Here is a 13,369-nt window from a genome sequence, read left to right as displayed (position 1 = left end):
ATAGTAATAAGCACTCTCAAGCTGAGAGTGACATACCTTCGAGATTTATATGGCTGCCTGGTATCGTTTCAGGGGCATTCTTTGATGACCTCGCCTTGCTCCATCTGTATATGGCGTTGGTGATCGCACGAAATGTTCGAGACGAGTATAGAAACGAATCCCATGGCTCCAATAAAAAACCACCAACATGTCACTGGGACGCTCAGAGCAAAGCTTGGCTGTTGGACGATGGCTTCACTAGCGCCCAAGAAGGCAACCCGCACGGTGACGCTGCTATTATTTCTGGGGAAGCGCAAAAACAGACTTCCTGTGTGGCTGGCCAGAACGCTCGCCCCAGTGTTTGGCGGAGCATTCTTCTGATGAGCTTTGGTACGGAGTATTATTACATAGTAAGATGGTCGAGAGTGAAACGGAATGGAATAATAAAAAGAAAAGGTTCTGCTTGAAACGCGCCGGATTATTCACCTTGGCGGAATAACTACGTGTTTCGCCCTGCTCCGCCACAGCATACACTGGACGATCACAAAGTTCTTTCTGTCTTCCAAACCACTTGGACTCTGGACGATACGCAGGATTCGTTTCGACCATTTCATTTCGTCGCATATTATTGGCAATGATCCGCCGTCTGGGACGAGCTTAGAAGATATCTTTCTGTCGCTGGTTTTCTCTGTTCGCATCGAGCTCACCGCTATGGACCGTCTACCGTCCAAACTACCATTCTCTAAGAAGCGCCTAAGGGCGCGCGTGGTGATATCGTGAGTCTTTATCGCATCTGTAACGCTTGGTTTCTGAGCTCGATGGTCTTGCTAATACTTTGCGCAGATACATCGCCGACTATGTCATTATTATGTTTGTTCTCCCCCCCTCCTCCGCCTTTGACCGACTTGCGACCACCTGCTGCTTCAAGCATCCCTGCCACGGATCTCAAGACTAACAGCGAAATCACCGCAGCGCCTGCGTCATAGGCTTCTATATCCTCGATGCGATCGAGCCGTTCCATCAGCACTTCTCCCTGCGAGACATCACGCTAATGTACCCATACGCCGTACATGAACGGGTGCCCATACAGGACGCGATATTGATCTCCCTCGTTTTCCCGGCGGCGGTCATAGTGATATACACCCTGTTCATCGATGGCCTCTTTTCGCACAAAAAGCCTTCCACGACGTCGACATCGGGGAGGAGGAAGCTCTCGGGTACATACAGGTGGAAGGACAGACTGTGGGAGCTGAACTGCGGTATTCTGGGCCTGCTGCTGTCGCAGGCCATGGCGTTTGTTATCACGCAGATCTTGAAGAATGCCTGCGGCAGACCCAGGCCGGACCTGATCGATCGGTGCAAACCATCGGTCACTACGGATCCTACGCCTCTCACTCTGTCCGACTACTCCATATGTACCGGCGACAAGGCACTGTTGAAGGATGGCTTTCGCTCGTGGCCGTCTGGTAAGCTCCTTCTTGTGTTTCTCGATGGGTGGATATGAAAGACTAATCTCGATGTATAGGACACAGCAGCTGTAAGATTCCGTCTACTTCTGGCGATGGTATGATTCATTGTACTGACCTCGATAGCCTCTTTTGCCGGTCTTTTTTACCTGTCGCTATACCTTTGCGGTAAACTGCATGTCATGGATAACCGTGGTGAGGTCTGGAAGCTGGTCATCGTTGTCACTCCCCTGATCGCGGCGTCGCTCATTGCTGTCTCCCGTATCATGGATGCCAGACACCACCCATTCGACGTGATCAGCGGTTCGCTTCTGGGTGTCTTCTGCGCCTGGGCTTCCTACAGTCAATACTTTCCTCCAGTAACGCAGCCGTGGAAAAAGGGCCGGGCGTACTCCATCCGCACCTGGGCCACTGCTCCTATTGAACCTGTCGCTCAGATAAAGCCGTACGGAGACAGCAACGTGGCGCTCCGGAACCCTGATGAGGAGCGATTGGAAACAGGTGTTTACTTGCAGCCGGAGAGGTCCAACGATCTCTCGGTGCCTAGCGGAGTGTCTGTCGCTCCAACCCCTCCTGCATACGAGAACAACCCCTTTGGGCCCGGTGCCTATAACCGGCGACGCCGTGAGGGGGATGAATACTCGTCTTCCTCGAGTGAAGATGTCACGGACGGATATGAGATGCGCGAAGGCTATACCCGAACGGCCAATTATGCTGGAACCGACCAGGCCGCCCGGTACGAGCCTGATACGACGTACCATTCTCCGGCGTTTCAAGGGGATCATCTCGCGCAAGCGGATCACTTGGGCGCGCGCCCACTCACCTAACCCAGCGCATGAGGAGCTGGTTCGATTCTCTGCAAGACCTCATGATGAACTTCTCTTGGACATGTGTGAAGATATATCCATTTCTTCTCCTGGATGTGATCAACGAGCATTGTCTTGTTGTTCTATTCTGTTCTATGACGACTTGAGCCTTTCTTCGCGGGCTGTTGCCTCTCTTGATCGAGTCCTCATTTCAATCTTGCATCATGTTTCGTGTATGTTAAAGATTGCAGGTCGGTTATTGTTTGTTTCTCATAAGATGAGCGGTAGATTTGTTGCAGCATTTGGATACAATTATCATATACCCCCTTGTTGGCTTTCCATCTGATCTCCTTGAATTTGAATAGTAGCCGTGTTCCTTTTCATTAGACATTGAAGAAATCCCAGCTTTTCTCATCCTGCGAGGAAGATGGACCTGTATACTACACAGTATATACCGCTGCCTTAATTCAAGTGGATACAGAAAGATGTGCGCTCTGTAAGAGTATGCGCTGGACAATACCATGTTAAGTACCTATACCACGCAATTAATATTCTTTCAGCTGTCTCTGCATCTCTTGTAACCAAGGTAGCTCTTCTTCCGATGAATAATCCATAGAGTAGTATAAAGATCGTCTACTAATACCTAATACTATTATTACCCTCTAATAGAGGGCCTCTATTAAGAACAGAACACCAACCAAGACCCACTTCTACTTCCATCAACCAACGATACCAACATCATCATAGAGCCGTTATTGGGATCATGTACTAAAGCTAGACTAGCTATGCAGAGCCACTAACTACCTATCTAGGTAGCTGAGGCTAACTACGGAGTAGGTACCTAAGGCTAAATAAATCTAGGGGACATCACGAGCAATTCAAACGGTCAGTTTATCATCATAATGGACCGGGATGATGAGTAGCCGATTATCACCCTAGTAACCCATCGATAAGCAGCTGTACTCGGAGTATCTACTCCGTAGCTTGTCTATCTATGAGATATTTTTAGTTTTAACTAATCCTCCCACTTGTGTTACGGGAAATTTCTGGTAACTTTGTCTGCCGCCCATGGTTCACGGTCGGTTCGGGTGGGTTTGCGCCATGGGAGGGAAGAAGAAGATAATAATAATCAAAATAAACATGTACATGTCATCGACACCCCGAGGGAAGCCAAACTAGATACTTAGATGGCTGGGAAGACTCTAGATAACCAGGTTGACAGTGAACGGGCCAACGGCAGAGTCCCGGACAACCAACCCCCCGCCATTTCGCCCAGCCTCCTCGTAAAGTAGAAGAAAGAAACACAATGAGGGGCGATCGCCGATTTGCACCCTGTCCTGCGAGAACAAAGGGCGTTTCTCGTCTTTTCTTTTTCTTTTACTCGTGATCGACTGCATATTTCTCTTCTTTCCTTCCTGCTACTGCTGGATCGCCCCCTTGCAGTCTGCGTCGTCGTGGTCTGGAGTCTCGAACAACTTACATACTTACATAGAGTCCCCGCCTGGGTGTACTGCTCTACCATAGTTGCGCATTGTGCAACGAAGGAGATACACCATCGCACGTCGCGGAGCTCTGCGATTGCGATCGCAAGCTATCTGAAAGCGGATACATTCATTCCGCGGTCTTGCGCATCTTTTTGAGAGGCAACCTCTGATCATCTGGGAGGTCCGACGGGAGATGAATATCTAGACAACGAAACAATATCCCATCGTCAAGTAGAAGAAATCCTCACCCATATCATCAGATAACCGCAAGGAAACTCGAAAGAAATAAATCATCACGATGATCGGCGCTCTCATTTTTATCTTCTGGCGGATCGTAGAGATCGTCTTCTTGATCCCCATCATTGGCATGATGGTAAGTCTTTTTCCTACTTCTATAATATCTCATACCACACTCCACTCAACAAAACTAATCACATTCTACCACCTACCCAGGCATACTTTGTCAATGGCTTTCTCAACAATAACCAATTAACGCCAGCCTACATCCTCGTCCTCTTCATCGTCAGCGTCGTCGCCGTGTTCTGGGCTCTCGACACCACCATCCGGTACAGAACCACGCGGCGCTCCGCGATCTTCGTGGCCTTTATGGACCTCTGCTTCTTCGGCGCCTTTATCGCCGGCGTGTATGAGCTCCGCTTCATCGCCAACGAGAACTGCTCACACTGGGACGGCGGTTCCGTCATCGTCTCCCTCGGCCCGTTCGGGTACTGGGGCATTGAGACACACAAGCCGACGGTCGATCTGAACAAGACCTGCGCCATGCTCAAGACCTGCTTCGCGTTCGGAATCATGGAGGTCATTTTCTTCTTCTGGACCGCTCTAGTTGCGTTGTTTATCCATCGTCATCACCGTGAAGAGGAGGTCGTTGTCAAGGAGACCGTCCGCCGGAGAAGTCATAGCAGTCGTAGGGGCCATTCGTCGCATTCGCAGCATCGCAGCTCGAGTGGAAGGAGACAGCCCTACGTGGTTTGATTTCATCCTTCTTTCTGTGGATGAATGCGTGGCTGGTCTGGTCTCAACGACCCAGCCTCCAACCTGTACTAACCAAAGTGCAGAACCAGCTGAGATACGCCAGGAACGAATTTCATTACGATGTGACACGACACATAGTTAACTGCCTTTTTACCCACACAAGTTCAGGAAATAGATCTCATACCGACGCCAATCTTGGAAGAAAGAAGTACAAAAAAGGAAGAAAAAAAATTAGGACTTAATACCGTTCTGGATACTCCCCGTGTCTTGCTTCTCACTACACCATACTTGGACTGGAAAACGACCGAACCCGATTCGATTCTATATTATACCGCGCTTGAAACTAACATGTCAAGAGCGCAGATATGTTTTGGACTATTTACGCATAATGCCGGGAGGAAATCTGTTTTATGGATATGGATATGATATCAGTGCCAAGTGCTATGCCGCTATTTTATGATTTTATGTCATGTACCTGATGTATGTATGTGTGAATGTATGTAATGTAACGAGATTTAAATGAACAATTATGATTTGGACCAAATTTCGAGAAAGAACTTGTGGCATCTTGTTAAGAGTCGAGGTTAGTATATTACCACCCTTTGAACAACACGCGCTTCAAAACAAAATATCTTTCGCTGTTTAGTTATGCATGTATCTCGCCTTGGCAATAGTGATAGTAGGATTCAGTAGTGATCACTAGATGTAGAAGTGTTTACTTCGTGTTAGAGAACACTACTGTATGTATCCATGTACATAATCTATACATATCTATTTTTAAACCGTCACGTGTCTTGTATGCCTATGTATGTATATAGTTCCCCCCTCTCCTAGATATACCCAGGACAACAAGAAAGGAACTAAACATTCCCAGCTCAAAACTAAATAATCATCAATAACACTTATTCCCCGCCCTCAAACCGTCCGCCCATCAAACAATAATACTCCTCGACATAAACAAGCTGACTACCTACCTACCTAGACTAACCGGCATCCGGTAAAGCACGGCCCCAGCGATGATGATCAGCATGAACACCACACCCAAACGTAATACTAATAAGATTAATCTGGAATAGATAGGGGTCCTCTCCACATATATAGCTCGAGCTGACGTTTACCTGTAGTATCGCTCATACTGATTTCGGCATGGTGGTTCTCCTGAAACTGGAATCAGCAGGGTCGGATCCGAACGGAAATAGGAGAGAAGGAATATGGTATTAGTACTAGGTAGGTAGGTAGGTAGTTGGTTAGTTTGATGGTGCTGGAAACAGTAACTGGTTATTTAATAACCAGGGTTGGATTTCATCATCAACTTCCAAGTTATTGTTATTATTTAAGTTAAGCTACTGGAATAGAGGAAAGGAAGCAAAATGATCGAATTACCAACATGGACCTTCATCACATACTGAGATCGGGCCGTGAATTATCCCAGGATTACAATTACAATTACGATCACGAGCAACAGACACAGACACAGACGCGCGCTGCGAGATCTCAATCTGAATCTGAATCCTCCCCGCCATCAGAATCTCACTCGCCACCATCATCGTTGTTCTCCCAGCCGCCAACAATGCATCGGTTCCCTACTTCCTCATCTACCAGCAGACGGCGGTCTTCATCTTCGTACTTCTCATTCGGGTCTAGAAAACCGCGCGCGTTCTGGTCCGAACAGGAGCAGATTCTTATTATGCGATGGTGTCTGGGCCACAAGAATCATTTTGCAGATAAGAATTACACGAAGAGGGAGTTCTGGAATGCATGTACTGGATGGATGCAGCGGAGGTTCGGCAGGTTTATTGTCCGTCCGGACAAGTCGATTCAGACGTGGGAGACGAGAAGGCGGAAAGAGATTGAGATGGAGAGAGGGACTGGGGTGCCGTTACCCAAGACTGAATGGAGGGGGGTTATGGATGAGTGGTTGGAGTTTCTTGGATGCGTCAAGATGGATGCTGGGGAATGGGGGCATAATAATGCGGATGCGGTGGACGCTACCGTGAAGAAGAAGAGGAAGAAGAAGAATACGCCTAGGTTGGTTGTTGAGGAGTCTCGAAATGAGATGGTAGACGCCATGGCAGAGAGGAGAATTCTTGAAGAACACGGTCTCATCACGCCGTTGGGGACGGTTGTTTGTGACTCGGGAAATATTCGCAGCTCCCAAAGTCCCAGGACCACGATACCGGCGGATCCTGTCAGAACAGATACCACGGAAATGGAAACTGGGCCTTGCAGCGCGGCGGAAAACAACAGCTACAGTCACGAAAGACCAGAGATGAGAGGATCCGAAGAATCGAACGATATCCCGGGAGGAGAAGATTGGCCGCTTCGGATAGACCTCGATGCGGAGGGCGCAAAGTGGTTCGCGCTGAGTTACATCATTAGGAACGTGGAGATGCTGAGAGACGAGGTCGGGGAACTGGCAAAGATGCAGAGGCAGTTAGCAATCATGGTGGAACAGAAGATAGAATCGAAGCCTGATCGGTAAAGAGCACCGCGTCAACAGCTGACCGTCAGTCCTGTGATGTCAAGAAAGCTGTCGACCATATCAGCACTATTAATACATTTCTAATACAAGCATTTGAAGGCGCATTTATCATCTTATGAACCCTGTCTCGTTGCCGACGAGGACAGTTGATTGAGGTCAGGTCTTTCCTGTGACGACATCCGAAACCCTCTACGCGTCTTTCCTACGAGTCATAGGAGACATGTCCGAGGTTTTCTCCAGCATGAGCGTTCCAGAAGCCAGCTATACTTACAAGTTGAGGTGACTGAATTGCGATCCGTCATTCGTCAACTGCTACTTAGGAGAGAACATAGATCTGCAAATTGGTCTTCGACCCTGCACGAGAGGACCGAGATAGGCTGCATTTGCTGGATTCAAATATGAAGCAGGTTAGTTGAGATGACGATAATCTCGCGGTAAGCCCTTACACCATAATAAGGCGGACGCTGGTATCAGAGCGTCTATAAATATTAACAGAGGCGGGAATACCCTTACATTAGGGAACCCTGGCTCGATGTACACCCTGAGGTCCGCACGTAACAGCAATAGAAACCGTAGTTAAAATGTCTATATCTGATGAAATTTCTGTCCTTTACTTTCCTGGGTCTATCACTCTGGAGATGGATCATTTCAAGAGAACATGGATGATTAAATTGCAATGCGATAACTATAGTTAGAGTACTCTCTGCACTATGGTACTTCTATTATTATAGATTCTCCCAGAATTGTCTTTTTTTTTTGTTCATTTTGCCAAAGCATATAGCGTTTTATCATCAGGACACTCATCAAATAAATCTGGAGTCATTGGGTCGATGGGGTCTTCGGTATCAGAAGCAGCTACTATCCCCCACTCTGTCTAGTCGAGACGCGGTCTAAATCTCTTTGATGGATCAACCTTTTTGGCATCCAGCTGAATGAGACCCAATGTTAGTGCTGTGTCTATATATATATATGTGTGTGTGTACGTATGAGGAATACGTACCATCTGTCCGATTTCTCATCCCAGATTATGTTATTTCTTCGCGGATCCTCGTGGTCGAGACCATAGGAGATCACTTGATGACGGATCCTGTAGATGAACTTGCAAAGATAGAGAAGTATTTGATAGCCATCGTGTCGCCAGTGGACAAGCAAGAGAAGAGAAACCCTTTCTCGAGACCAAGCGTCAAAATATTTAGCCCGGTTAAAAGCAAGAACTGATTTTTGGCTTTACTGAAGTTTTTGCAGAAATATATATATATTTCTTTGCTTCGCTATCCACTCTAGTTCTCGATATCGAATGACTTGTGATAAGTAAGCCCTTAATTAAGTTTATTTCTCAGGGTAGAAAATACTTGGTGCTAGGTGAAAATTCAGTATAATCTATTATGGAATATACCGCCGGGAAGATCTGTAGTTGTGAAGATGCTTCGTTGGGGTATTTGAAATTAACAATATCTAACGCGTGCATGCTTGTCTATGAATTGTGCGCATACGTATCAATGCCGAAGGTACTTGCATAGATATCTCTAAATAGATCTCTTGATAGGTTCGGGCGCGAGTCAGCATGATGGTTTATTCGACATTGCGGATAGTACACTGCCAGTTGGATGTCCAGATTCGACGGGATTGGCATTTTTTCAAGAGAAAGTCGTCGGGACGCTTTACAGCAGTAGGACTGCAAGATCGGCTCCGGAACGATGGATGCAACTGAAAGACAAAAAGAAATTGGTATTTCCTCGGTACGATCTATTCGACAGACTCCCTGGATCTCAAGAAAAATCATATCCCATTTCATGATTCTCTCGAGATGACCCGAGGAGAAAGATAGTGGAACAAGACAAGAGTACCTAAGTGGGTTGTTTTTTCATCAGGATCTTCGACATGGAAAAGATTGCTCGCCGAATGGTCCTGCTGGACGCCAAACAACCGCACTTTTCCGTCCCTTGGAAAGAGAGCCAGCATCTGGAACGCCCTATCCATTATCTCAGTCCGTCCCGCTTTCTTTTCTTTTTTACCAGGTTGGTTTCGCTGCAACAGTAAACTCCAGTCCCGGATCCAGTTCCCCTACACCGTCACCCAACAACCCGCTTACGCCTCAGTGATGGCACGGCGGATCTGAGCACCACGCTGGCGAGAGGTCAGACGGGGCTCACGCTTGGTAACGGCAGCCTTCTGGACAACCTCCTCACCCTCGGTAAGGATGAGCTCGATGTGGCAGGGGTTGGTCATGTAGGGGTTGATCTGAAAATTTGATTAGCATGCGGTGAGAAACCAAGCGGGCTAAAATGATCCACATACACGACCGTGAGCACGGTAGGTACGTCTCCGACCCTTGGGGGCCTGGTTGACCTGGATGTGCTTGACGATGAGGTTGCCGGTGTCGAGACCCTTGGTGTCGGCGTTGGCCTCAGCGTTCTTGAGGAGGTCAAGGAGGAACTGGGCGGACTTGACGGGCCAGCGGGCCTTGGAGACACCGAAAGGCTTGCCTGCAGACAATCATATTGTCAGCAATGCGAGGTCCCAGAAAAACTTGGTCGTATAACCCATGATTCCCGCGCCTTCGTAGCGAAAAATCAAAATTCCACCAATTCACAAGTCTCATATTCCATAAAGATAATGGCGGTTCCCCCACTGATTGCTGCATCCAATCCATCCATTCCATCTGAGTTCCCGCTCCAATCCGTTCCACAATTGCGACCTTGAAAAAAAGAATGTAGTCACTCACCCTGGGCAGTGCGACCAGTGCTACCGGCGTACCGTCTCATGGGGATAGCCTCCTTGTGTGCGATGACATTCTCGAGGTACTGAGTGGCGCGCTGCAGCTTCCATCCGTTGATGGCCTGGGCGGTTTCACGGGTGTTCTTGAAAGAGACACGCAGGTAAGAGCCCCGCGAACGGGCGCTCTTTGCGGCCGGAATCTCCTGTGCAGCGTAACGGACCTAGACGAAGCACAACGGCGCATCAGCTATGGCTCTTTTATTTCCTTTTCTTGTAACGCATTGCGGTGGTGCATGTGCATGGTCGGCAGGTGAAAAATCGGGCGTGTGCGCGAAACATCCAAAGAGTCGACGATCTTGCTGGCAATTGGGATTTCGACACGACGGATCATCGGACGGCATGCAGGAATTCAGAATCACTCACCATCTTGAAGAGGTTGCCGGAGAGAGATGGTCCTCGAGGTCGGGTCAGTGGTTGTCGCTTTTCGATGACGGGTCGGCCGCTGGAACTGGAGATCTCGAAGTTGTCTGGTGTAGTGTGCTTTTTCGCCTTGGCACCGCAAGCCCTAAGCGAGCCCTAAGGCTAGCCCGCATTGGACGGTCTCCACCGGGGATGTATTGCCGGGTTCACCGCCCGGCAGTACTTCACTGACTTTCTCGAGCTTCAAGTTAGTTACTGGGCTATTATTATTATGTGATGCCGACTGAGACACTGCGCTACGTGCTGAGCGATTATTGATGATGCAGATCATGGATGAATTGCTTTTTCTAATCTCTGCTGGAATTGGATAACTTCAGGAACATGCTGACATACTGATCACCTCCTAACTTAGGTACTGCGCACTTACAACGAGATAAGATCATGTATTTGGGCAAGTTATCCCGGCGTACGAAGCACTTGGCTCCGATAAGACTGGCATGGCCTCACGGAGGCCATTCTCTCAGAGAGACTCTCTTGAAACCGATGGCCTTCAGGGACGCTCTGAGATTGTCTGCAGTTCTGTATCCAGAGTACTTATCAGATCGAAGCACCCTAGATTTCCACGCAAATCTGATACATGATTACGACCAGAGTCTGATACTGATCTGAATTAGGCGGGCTCACATATCTTGACCTATATTATTTAGTCTCAAAGTTGAAATGGCTAAACTTGTCGAGCAAGTGGACCTGTCCAACACCAAGGCAGCGTATTATGCGCCAGTTACTGTCTCGAAAAGCAGCAGCAGTCTGATTCACATGTCTGGCCAGCCTGGCACGAGCAAGGATGGCCACGTACCCTCAGACTACGAGTCACAGATTCACCTGGCTCTGCTGAATTTGAAGAAACTCATTTACGCTGCGGGAGCATCCATTCATCATATTGCCAAAATCAACATCTATATTGTCAACTACAATCCAGCAGAACGAAAACATGTGCGCCACATTCAACGATTCCTGAGAGGCCATCGTCCAGCGATGACTCTGGTGCCCGTTCAGCAGCTCGCCCTCCCGGAATGGTTGATCGAGATTGATGCCGCTGTTGCCGGTCCATCCACTACTCTGGTCCCGGCACCACGGATGCCAACTTCTCGACTCCACTCTGCTGAAGTCATAGATGTTATAGTTATAGGTGGCGGGCTATCCGGCCTTACGGCAGCTGAGAATGTTCTCAAGAGCGGCTTAAGCTGTGTGGTTTTCGAAGCCAGAGATCGAGTGGGTGGTAAGACTTGGAGTTCACCATTAAACATCGGAACCGGCGTGGTCGAGCTCGGAGCGGCCTGGATCAACGATACCAACCAGAGTCGCGCGTACGCCCTGGCGAAACGGTTCAATGCCGAACTCATTCTGCAGAATTCGAACGGAGACTGTGTTCTTCAGAGCTTTGACGGGTCCTGCAGTACTTTCCCGTACGGCGAACTTCCACCGTTCGACGAACTTACCGTCAAGGACGTCGCTGCGATCCGAGACACTGTTCAGGCGGACTGCTTGGCCGTTGATACATTCCAGCCGCGAGATACTTATCTCGACTCACTCACCTTTGAAGCGTACCTGCGTTCCAAAGGCGCTTCAAGGGAGGCCCTCGCTACCGCGACGGTGTGGTCACGGGCAATGCTTGGCCAAGAGCCTCGCGACATCTCGGCACTTTACTTCCTCAACTACTGCAAATCTGGTGGCGGGCTGCTTCAAATGCGCTCTGATCGGAAAGATGGCGGGCAGTACCTGCGCATTCGTCAGGGAACCCAGTTCTTGGCCAAAGAGCTCGCAGCAAGGCTGCCTGAAGGTGTAGTACGCCTCTCCACCCGCGTCAAATCTATACGTCAGGTAATCTCCCGCGCCGTTGAAGTCCATGTCTCTGGACAGGATGGACCACGTGCCTACATAGCTCGCAAGGTCATCTGTTCCGTAGCCACGCCGGTTCTCAGGACGATTGAGTTCTCGCCGCCGCTGTCACTCGAGAAGAAGATTTTAGTAGACTCAACCACGTACGGCTACTACACCAAGGTCTTGCTGGTCTTCAAGTCTCCATTCTGGATTGCAAAAGGTTTCTGCGGCTTAGCGCAATCATTTGTTGGGCCTGCTTCGTTAATCCGCGATACTTCCAGTCCTGAGGATGACAAGCATGTGCTGACTTGCTTCCTCGCTGGGGATTTTGGTCGAGCCTGGGCTCAATTGCTGGCCGAAGAGCGCAAAAAGAGACTGCTACAGCAAGTCAGCACATTGTTCAATGAGCCAGAGCCAACCCTTCAGGGCAACCTTGTTCAAACCCTCCACTACGATTGGTTGACAGATGAGTTTGCTGGCTGGGGTTGTCCATGCATTTGTATGGGCCCAGGCGTGCTTGATACGGTTGGTGACGCGCTGCGAGAGACATCCGGCGATGTGCATTTCGTCGGTACAGAGACGGCTGGTGAATGGAAGGGTTACATGGAGGGAGCCATCCGTAGTGGAGAGAGAGGGGCGACCGAAGTGCTGGCAGACTTAACTAAAGACTCGGCTAGACTGTAATATGCTCGGGCGGCATATCAGATTTAGATATTTACTGTCATTCCAGTTCTAGATCTACAACCGGGCATAGGGTTTAGAATTTGTAAGACTCTATTTTTACATCTTGAACTAGTTCAACTGATTTCTATTTATCTGTAAACTTGATGTTAACATCAAATCTTAACGTTATTCCAACCACATTGTATTTCAGTTGTCGATTGACGCTGGGTTTGCTGTAGGATACAGATCCTGAAGCCTCCAGGCTAGCCAGACGAACTCCCTGAGGCAGCACAACTGTTCAGCAAATGCCTTAACCGTAATTGGAAAGTGCACAGGAGTGCTTGCAGATGTAGTCATGTATATTGACTGCACTTCAGAACACATCCAAGATCGGCAAGTTGTTGTTCGAGTCCGAATCGGTTTTGGAAGAGAACGTTTACAGGCTCCACACGAGTGGGCAAGATCATGATTAATCAA

The 13,369-nt window shown here is 48.7% G+C and overlaps 5 protein-coding genes across 5 annotated transcripts; 4 read left to right on the top strand and 1 right to left on the bottom strand.

Moving 5' to 3' along the window:
- The first annotated feature begins 568 nt into the window (after positions 1 to 568).
- On the top strand, positions 569 to 2,390 carry C8Q69DRAFT_95064 (PAP2 domain protein). The gene is made up of 5 exons (XM_028634206.1): positions 569 to 755; positions 823 to 849; positions 952 to 1,445; positions 1,505 to 1,516; positions 1,572 to 2,390. Exons 1-5 carry the CDS (start codon positions 691 to 693, stop codon positions 2,270 to 2,272), a joined length of 1,299 nt encoding a protein of 432 aa, XP_028481998.1. The 5' UTR covers positions 569 to 690; the 3' UTR covers positions 2,273 to 2,390.
- A 1,513-nt stretch (positions 2,391 to 3,903) lies between these two features.
- C8Q69DRAFT_95058 (hypothetical protein) lies at positions 3,904 to 4,955 on the top strand. The gene is made up of 2 exons (XM_028634205.1): positions 3,904 to 4,108; positions 4,189 to 4,955. Exons 1-2 carry the CDS (start codon positions 4,034 to 4,036, stop codon positions 4,726 to 4,728), a joined length of 615 nt encoding a protein of 204 aa, XP_028481997.1. The 5' UTR covers positions 3,904 to 4,033; the 3' UTR covers positions 4,729 to 4,955.
- Positions 4,956 to 6,115: 1,160 nt separating this feature from the next.
- On the top strand, positions 6,116 to 7,210 carry C8Q69DRAFT_509984 (hypothetical protein; the record flags this gene model as incomplete). Its single annotated transcript, XM_028633145.1, has 1 exon — positions 6,116 to 7,210. The coding sequence occupies one exon, from the start codon at positions 6,116 to 6,118 to the stop codon at positions 7,208 to 7,210; it is 1,095 nt and encodes a 364-aa protein (XP_028481996.1).
- A 2,088-nt stretch (positions 7,211 to 9,298) lies between these two features.
- C8Q69DRAFT_447543 (60S ribosomal protein L17) lies at positions 9,299 to 10,354 on the bottom strand (the record flags this gene model as incomplete). The annotated part of the gene is made up of 4 exons (XM_028629216.1): positions 9,299 to 9,451; positions 9,509 to 9,696; positions 9,936 to 10,149; positions 10,352 to 10,354. 4 exons carry the CDS (start codon positions 10,352 to 10,354, stop codon positions 9,299 to 9,301), a joined length of 558 nt encoding a protein of 185 aa, XP_028481995.1.
- A 240-nt stretch (positions 10,355 to 10,594) lies between these two features.
- Positions 10,595 to 13,004, top strand: C8Q69DRAFT_478872 (putative flavin-containing amine oxidase). Its single transcript, XM_028631407.1, has one exon. The coding sequence runs from the start codon at positions 11,069 to 11,071 to the stop codon at positions 12,911 to 12,913; it is 1,845 nt and encodes a 614-aa protein (XP_028481994.1). The 5' UTR covers positions 10,595 to 11,068; the 3' UTR covers positions 12,914 to 13,004.
- The last annotated feature ends 365 nt before the right edge of the window (positions 13,005 to 13,369 follow it).

The sequence above is a fragment of the Paecilomyces variotii genome, assembly GCF_004022145.1.
Source record: "Paecilomyces variotii strain CBS 101075 chromosome Unknown C8Q69scaffold_13, whole genome shotgun sequence".
In the NCBI taxonomy this organism is placed as follows: Eukaryota; Fungi; Ascomycota; class Eurotiomycetes; order Eurotiales; family Thermoascaceae; genus Paecilomyces; species Paecilomyces variotii.
This window is presented reverse-complemented; position numbering and strand designations above follow the sequence as displayed.

Excerpts from the sequence above, each read along its gene's own strand:
- C8Q69DRAFT_95064 (XM_028634206.1), top strand. The coding sequence starts at position 691 with ATGGACCGTCTACCGTCCAAACTACCATTCTCTAAGAAGCGCCTAAGG. Across the intron at positions 756-822 it reads AGGGCGCGCGTGGTGATATC|ATACATCGCCGACTATGTCA; the intron begins GTGAGTCTTTAT and ends TACTTTGCGCAG. Across the intron at positions 850-951 it reads GCCGACTATGTCATTATTAT|CGCCTGCGTCATAGGCTTCT; the intron begins GTTTGTTCTCCC and ends AAATCACCGCAG.
- C8Q69DRAFT_95058 (XM_028634205.1), top strand. The coding sequence starts at position 4,034 with ATGATCGGCGCTCTCATTTTTATCTTCTGGCGGATCGTAGAGATCGTC. Across the intron at positions 4,109-4,188 it reads TCCCCATCATTGGCATGATG|GCATACTTTGTCAATGGCTT; the intron begins GTAAGTCTTTTT and ends CCACCTACCCAG.
- C8Q69DRAFT_478872 (XM_028631407.1), top strand. The coding sequence starts at position 11,069 with ATGGCTAAACTTGTCGAGCAAGTGGACCTGTCCAACACCAAGGCAGCG.